Source organism: Coregonus lavaretus (genome assembly GCF_964263955.1).
Source record: "Coregonus lavaretus genome assembly, chromosome: 13".
Lineage (NCBI taxonomy): Eukaryota > Metazoa > Chordata > Actinopteri > Salmoniformes > Salmonidae > Coregonus > Coregonus lavaretus.
This window is the reverse complement of record NC_140000.1, coordinates 48,434,211-48,442,773: the sequence shown is the minus strand read 5'-3', so window position 1 is coordinate 48,442,773 and position 8,563 is coordinate 48,434,211. Positions and strand designations below refer to the sequence as shown.

The 8,563-nt window shown below is 44.3% G+C and overlaps 1 protein-coding gene across 1 annotated transcript in view; it reads right to left on the bottom strand.

Annotated features, from left to right (window-relative positions):
- Positions 1–844: 844 nt before the first annotated feature.
- The window catches only part of LOC311139673 (muscarinic acetylcholine receptor M2-like), a 66,194-nt gene continuing 58,475 nt past the window's right edge, over positions 845–8,563 (bottom strand). The window contains exon 2 of the mRNA XM_084174594.1: positions 845–2,624. Coding sequence (XP_084030720.1) covers positions 1,043–2,560 — 1,518 coding nt within the window. The 5' untranslated portion in view covers positions 2,561–2,624 and the 3' untranslated portion in view covers positions 845–1,042. The remainder of the gene's footprint in view (positions 2,625–8,563) is intronic.

The window sequence follows — 8,563 nt, the reverse complement described above, 5'->3', positions numbered from 1 at the left end:
TTCTTCAAAGGGTTCTCCTATGGGGACAACCAAATAACCCTTTTTGGTTCTAGATAGCACCTTTTTTTCTAAGACTGTAGACAATCTGACAGAAAAAATATCTTAATATATGATCAAATAAACATAAAACTATTCATGTCATGAAATGTAAGAGATAAAATCGCTATCATCTAAAATGGTGTAGAAAACAAATGACAAGCAAAATAACGTACTTGAACAATGCCTTTTTGGATGTATTTTTACATGATCTATTTATTTGTTTACTCACCTTTTTCTTTGGTGGGAAGAATATACTTTTTCACAGCAAGTTCCCTAACCTCCGTCCTACATTGTGGTGGCTGGTGACCCTGGTCAGCCCTGGTCTCTGTCCTGCTATGCCCTTCAGGGGCCTCTTATGGTCCATTGCTGGAGATAGGAGGGCTCCCAGCCATGTTACTCAATCGTATATGAACATGCCAGAGAGGCAATTTAGACAAGCTGCTCCGCTTCATATGCCTCCAACACAGAGTGCCACTGGCATACAGAAACAGCTTGTAGTATGTACTGTATGTCCTTGTGCTGTTGTTTCTGGCGGACATCTCCACTGAAATTGTGTGATGGATCATTCTGTCACGCTCAGACAGATGCACACACCCACACACACACACACATTTACATTTTGCGTATACATTGATATGTACAGGTTTCTTTTTTTTTTTTACACTGAATTTCAAACGGGAGGTTGTGAATTCAATCAGCCCTATTTTCCCTTAGAATTGGTCTTGTGCAGTGCAGAGCTCTCTATCCTTTTCATGTTCTGTCTATTTGTTATCCTGGCTGTGTGCTTCTTTCTAAGTCTTATGTCTCAACAGTTGCATCACAAATCTCATACATCAGAGTCAAACCCAACATGGCTGCAGGATACGTGTTGTCTTATGAGCCGTAGAGTTGAAACAAAGAAAAGGAACCGCATCATAAACCTCTCTCTCACACACACACACGCACACGCACGCACATACACACGCACACACATGCACACGCACACATACACTCACAGCCGTATTCATCTAGCTGACCTAATGTTTTTGTATTGGCAGAGGAGGAGATGTTTGAACGTCTTTTTGAAAGTGACATTGCAGAGGGCATAGCAGGCGGGATTGATGGTGCTGTTGATATAGCACAGCCAGTAGCCGATAGTCCAGACCGTGCTGGGGATGCAGCTGGAGCAGAAGGTGTTGATGAGGACCATGACATTGTAAGGGGTCCAGGTGGCCACGAAGGCCACTAGGATGGCCATGATGGTACGGGTCACCTTCTTCTCCCGAGACGGTGGCGCTTTCTTCTTTTTGGGCGGCTGCTTGGTCATCTTCACGATTTTCCGCGCCACGTGGTTCTGCTTCTCCGTGGCGGGGACGATCTCCACCGTGGTGTTGGAGGGCGTGTAGCAGTCCCCCTTGGGAGAATTGGTCTTAATCTTGATGCATGTGAGTTTGGAGCCGCCTGCCTTGGCCCGGTGGCGGGTTGGATGCTGAACAAGCTCGGCGTTACAGTTTGCTCTGGATGGCACCACTTCCTCGTCTTTGTGGTTGGACGCAGCTGCACTGCCAGATGTCGAGTCGTTGGAGCTCTCTTTCTCCTCTCCGTGGGCACAGTTCTCCCTGCCCCCATCCTTGCCCTCCATCTCCCCCTCTCCACCCGTGGTGGACGGGCCCTTGCCGTTCTGCAGTTTGCCGTCATGCTGGTTGGCCACGTCATCTGTGGCCTGGGTCCTGCCCTGCTCTGTGTCTACTGCTGTCACGTTGTTGTTGATGGGCTTAACAGCATTACTGCCCCTTGCCTGCTCAGTGGACAGGGCCTCTGGGTTGGGACCTGACGGCTTCCTGGTCTCCTTCTTCACCCGGCTTTTACTGGCTATAGAGATCTGTATGTAGAGAATGACCATGATGATAACGGGCAGGTAGAAGGCTGCGATGGCCGTGCCGAAGGTGACTGCTGCATTAGAGAAGAACTGAATGTAACACTCCCTCTCAGGCACTGTCCGCCCGCCCACGATGAACTGCCAGAAAAGGATGGCCGGGGCCCACAGAATGAAGGAGAGGACCCAGGCAGCAGCAATCATCATCCCTGCCATCTTGGTGGTCCTTTTGACAGGATAGCTGAGGGGCTTTGTGACGCAGAAGTATCTATCAAAACTGATGATGAGTAGGTTCATGACAGATGCGTTACTCACCACATAGTCCAAGGCTAGCCACAGATCACACACCACAGGCCCTAAGGGCCAGTAGCCAATCACTATGTAAACTGTGTACAAGTTCATGGAACACAGCCCGATGATTAGGTCAGCACATGCAAGGCTGAATAAAAAGTAGTTGTTGACAGTCTGTAGGTTCCTATTAACTTTAATGGAAAGCATGACCAGGATATTTCCAATAACGGTGACGAGGCTGAGGGACCCAGCCACCAATACAATGAACACCACCTCCACAGTCTTGTATGGGCTTTCAGGTTCAATGACAGGCCCTGCGTCATTGCCTTCAGAGGCATTCCAGTAGGTGAAGTTGGTGAAATTGAACATCTCCATTGCATCTGGTCTTGGGGATGTTCTTCTATTCAGTTGGAATTTAAGCTTTGAATCACGTTTGCAACTATGGAGGGAAACAGAGGAAAACAATGGATTAGATAATTAAGTAGCCTACATGCATGCATCATCATTCTAATTCGGGGAACTACTGTAAACTAGGGATACTTCCACACGTATAATATCATGAACATTATTTTATAATAATTACTGCGTGCGACAAGGTGATTAGCGGAGATGTGCTACGAAAAACAAACGTATTTACAAACAACGACAAGGACTAATGAGATTGTCAAGTTAAAACATGACATTTGTCAACTTGCTGGTGGTGTATTGCTGCTCAAAGCAGGCCTGGTAAACAAAAACTATTGTAGCTTACATGGGAGGAGATACTTTCAACAGGACAACAAGACAACCAGAACTTGGAGAGGAAGCCACATACTGACAACAGTTACAAGAGAATACCCTTTTTGTCTCAACAAAAGAAAACAACACCGCAAGTGAGATGTATTACCTCCTATTGTTTACAAAAAAGCAATTGAATTGACAGACCAAGACATTTTTATCTTGTGGTGTGTTAGGCTATCCTACATGCAACGACAGGTAGGCTATGATTCAGTGTAGGCCTAACAGGGCCGTGCAGACATTAGCAGGAGCTCCCATCATCTACAGTAGCAATACACTCTCTTACTATGTTCTTCCTTCCACTATTTCACTTGATGTTTTCACCCTGCACCTGATGAGCTGTGTGTGTTTCTGGCAGGTGAGAGCTGGTAGGATTATATCCAGCTGTGTTTGGGGATGGGCTCTGCAGCTCAAAGAAAAGACAAATTGACAAATTTCCAGACCCCTAGTATTTTACCTTGTTTCCTGGCATGTAGTCTATACTGTTAGCCTGCCTCAGACGAAGCTACCAGTCACACAGTAAAGTGTTTTTGAGGGAACGTGCTCTCAGAGGGAGACTATGCACGTTTGCTACATCTCTGACAGTTTAATAATGGTTCAACTGATGGGCAGGGCAATCTCATTTGGTGTACAGCATCTGACTGAGTAACACAGATTGTCTCTGTGTAATTTGTCACTTTGAGTAGTCGTTTTGTGATACTGGATCGTTCAGCGACCTGTTTGACTGTCACCATGCACAATTGGTTGATCTGAATGGGCCTAAATGAGGAGGTATTGGCTGACACTGAACAGCTCCTTCTTTCTTAGGTCCTGCTTTTAGGCGTATGCCCCTTAACAGTTGAACACAGCCTCTGAATAACTAGAGATACAGTAATTGACTTATCTTCTCTGCCAGAAATCCCTAATCATTGCATTAAGCACAGAGCTAAGCTGGACTAATCCCCATCAAATGTTTAAGTCCACCAATGTATATGTTAAAACATCCAACAATACAAACAGGACACACTTGTGGCTCACTATAGAGAAGTGGATTAAAGAAAGGAAATGGATGATTCGGTGAGGATGGACTGAGGATGGGGAGAGGCAGTAAGTCCCTCGGCACATCTTTGTCCACCTCCAGCTAACATAAGTCTCGTCCCACACCTGAAATCTCTGCTGTAACGGTCAAGTCTTTGCCCTTCCGGAATCAAACAGAGACAGTCACAAATCCACTCTCTGTAGAACCATGGCACATAAATGTTGCTTAAGGGCCTCTAGAGAAAGCCTTCTTCTACATGTCTCCTCACCTTGTCATGGTGACATCACCCTGCTGAAGACATTTCATTCACACTCTAGGGAGCCCAGCCAGTCAGTGTTTGACATTTCCATAGAGAGGATGGGAAGCAGATGCCTCATGCTGGCCCAGGGCTGCAGTCCGGCTGCTCATTTTACTAAATGGGTAACACTTTATTTGGATAGTCCATCTGTAGATGCTCTACAGACTATCAGTAACATTTCAACTAACCCTAACCCTAGCCCTAACCCTAACCTTAAACCTTATCTTAACCCTAAACTTAAGCCTTTCCCTGAGCCTTATTCTAATCCTAACCCTAACACTAACCTTAGCAAGCAGTTATTAATCAACAGATCATTTGTTGATAGTATGACCATCTGTAAAGCATCTGGACTATCCAAATAAAGTGTGATCGATATAGTGTTCAACAAGTCCTATCTTTTTTTCTCAAAAAGGTAGGTGTCAAAATTGACACCCCTAAAGATTCTTATAAATAAAGTAGTCAAAAGTTAAGTATTTGTTCCCATATTCATAGCACACAATGACTACATGAAGCTTGTGACTACAACGTTGTTGGATGCCTTTGCAGTTTGTTTTAGTTGTGTTTCAGATGATTTTGTGCCCAATAGAAATGAATGGTAAATAATGTATTGTGTCATTTTGGAGTCACTGTCACGATCGTCGTATTGAATAGACCAAGGCGCAGCGTGATGAACGAACATGGTTAACTTTATTATCTTTAGTGATAATAGACAACAATCAACAAAACAAGAAACGACTCGTGAAGTCCACGGTAACAATGACCAACACGGAACAAGAAACCACAAACACAAAGGGAAAACAGACAGTTTAAATATGGCTCCCAATCAGAGACAACCAACGACAGCTGACACTCGTTGCCTCTGATTGGGAGTCACTCTAGCCAACATAGAAATAAACACAACTAGAACTACCAACATAGAAATCTAACACATAGAATGAACACACCCTGGCTCAACATATAGAGTCCCAGAGCCAGGGTGTGACAGTCACTTTCATAGTCACTTCTACATGAATGTGGATGCTACCATTATTACGGATAATCCTGAATGAATCCTGAATAATGATGAGTGAGAAAGTTATAGAGGGTCAAAGATCATACCCCTAAGACATGTGTCTTGCCCAACTCACGCCTCCCCCTTGAGCTTAATGAGCTGGCCTAGGTTATCTCTGCTTCAGACCTATTACCCACTGGTGTTGCCCTTCCAGCCCAGTCCCGATCCCAGCAACCCGCTGATACCACCGGTGTAGCGATCGGCGGCCGACAGCTGGAGTGGAAGAAACCTTTTTATTAAAAACCACTCAGCAAGGGGGTCCAGCTCAGGGGTAGGGTGACCCGTAGTTCATCAGGCTCTCCCAGGACTATAATAATAATATAATATGCCATTTAGCAGACGCTTTTATCCAAAGCAACTTACAGTCATGCGTGCATACATTTTTTTTTTTGTGTATGGGTGGTCCCGGGGATCGAACCCACTACCTTGGCGTTACAAGCACCGTGCTCTACCAGCTGAGCTACAGAGGACCACAGGGGAACTATAAGACCAGGGGAACTATATGACCAGGGAAACTATAAGACCAGGGGAACTATAAGACCAGGGGAACTATAAGACCAGGGAAACTATAAGACCAGGGGAACTATAAGACCAGGGGAACTATAAGACCAGGGGAACTGTTATTATTAAATACATATATAGTTTTACACCCACTTGTGCGCGTCACCAACCCTTCGCCTGTGGACCTGGAGTTACTCACCGTAATGGGACCTAGTGTCCCACGAGACGAAAAGGTAGAGTCACCGTGTCATGCCTTAGTCTAACATCCTAAAACACTGCTATATACACCCCAAGCATGGAACCACACGGTAAGAAAAAGAGGAAGACCTCTGTTCTATTTCGGTCAGTGGCCCCGCAAGAGAAAAACCACTCCCTGTTCTTATTCAAGCAAAGCCCTTTACAATGAGTCTACTTGTCCAATGAATACCCTAGCTCCCAACCTCGAAGAAACCCAATCCTGTTCCTCCTAAAGAAAAATGCAAATGATATGACCCTGACCGTGTGGGTAAAAGAACAGAGGCTTACCTCTAACTGATGTCTTTGAAGAATTCAGAAAAAGCATCAATAACAGTGTTATGAAGAGTGGAACTACAAAAACAACAGTAAATAATATAGCAAAGAAATCCCCAAAAAGAGAGAGGTCCAACAAATAGGCTCTCTGAAACAAAAAAGCAGACCCCTTCTAACCTGCAAAGACTTATAAACTGTCAATCCTCCCTTACACACTCCTCCCCACAAACCGGTTACATCAGATTCATACAATACTGTAATTTCCCCTCATTCAATCACTCCCTTAAAACTGGTTACATCTGGTCCATAATAGACTCCCCCTCCCCAAACCCCAGTCCTCGCTGTTATTGTCATCTTCCAGAAGGATGTCAAAGAAGTGGGTTAGTGGAAGTTCAAGTTTCACCTTCATCTCTCCCATTCTGGTAATTCCCCCGGCTCTACTTTTGGTTGAAGTTGAATGTGCTGACGATGGAAGTAATCCTGCTGATGCTGCAATCCTAGGTTGACCGCGGGCGGAGCTGCTTGTCCCTCTGCTTCCTGTTTTTCTTATTTTCACAACAAATTCCCACTTTATGGCTTTCTGCTCCCTCCGACCCAGAATTAGCTGGAGCTCAGCGGGAGTGAGAGTTACATCCAACTTCCGGGTCACGACACATGCTCACCTCTCACCATTACCAATAACAGGGGAGGTTAGTATGTCTTGGGGGTATGATCTTTGACCTTGTGTAACTTTCTCACTCATCATTATTCACAATTAATTCAGGATTATCCATAATCATGGTAGCATCCACATGTATGCTACCTGGAAGCTACATGGATGCTACCACAAAAAAAGTAACCTGTTAAACAATATCTCTTTCTCTCAGCATTTTAATTATTTGTTTTATACAGTCATTATGGCTCATCTTTATCAACGGTGTCAATCATTTCTGAACTCACTCTATATCCCCCCAGTGATTGGTGCTGAGACACAAAACGTGACAGGGAGATAATGGTGCCATTACAGCCTGTGTGGTGAATAATGACATCTCCCCTGAAGTCGTTGACTTACAGGTGTAGGCTTCCAGCTGTACAGCAACCCTGCTGTGCGTGTGTACAGTTCACATCACCTGAGGCGAGGCCTGGAGGCTCAAGCATGGCCATCAATCATTGAGGTTGCCTCTCATCAGACATCAGTCATCAGTCACCACTGAGCTCCAGTGCACCTGGCTAACATACACCATAGACTGCACTCATACACAAAAGCACACATCTCACGCTCTTAAAGATGGGGATTTTTTTTTAAATCTTTGTTTGCTATTGCCCTGTCATGTACACTGTTTTCTCCTTGGCTAATACAGCATTTTTAAAATGTTATATTATTTTATGAATATATCTACATTTGTATTGTCATCCTGTGATTTGTGGTATGGTCCCATCTCCCATGTCATTGATTTCCACTGTCCCCATTTCCCCCCGTTTAGTATGTTTTTTTTTTTAAATGCCAAAGAGAGTCAGTTGCTGCTGTGGGGTGGATGTGAATAAATGAGTTGAGTATTGTTCCACATTTGGACTTAGCTGCTTCTGGAGATGGATCACTAGAGCTGAAAATTGCCTGTGCCCTTTGGGAGGCAGGTAAGGCCAACTTCTTCCTTTTCTGCATTTGTGTGGGTATCCTTCACTTTCTCTTTACCGTCCAACGCCAGACAAGTCAGATTGGCAGTATGCAAAACGTAGAGAAAAGTTTTCTTCCGAAATCCAATAAATCAAACTGATAGTTTTGACCAAAATGTTTGCCTGTGTCATTTTAGGTACGCTTTCCAGGTCACATTTTTTAGATTCACAAGCGATATTCTGACTTCACCTACACTACCAGTCAAAAGTTTGGACACACCTACTCATTCAAGGGTTTTTCTTTATTTTTACTATTTTCTACATTGTAGAATAATAGTGAAGACATCAAAACCATGAAATAACACATGGAATCATGTAGTAACCAAAAAAGTGTTAAACAAATCAAAATAGATTTTATATTTGAGATTATTCAAAGTAGCCACCATTTGCCTTGATGACAGCTTTGCACACTCTTGGCATTCTCTCAACCAGCTTCACCTGGAATGCTTTTCCAACAGTCTTGATGGAGTTCCCACATATGCTGAGCACTTGTTGGCTGCTTTTCCTTCACTCTGCGGTCCAACTCATCCCACACCATCTCAATTGGGTTGAGGTCGAGTGATTGTGGAG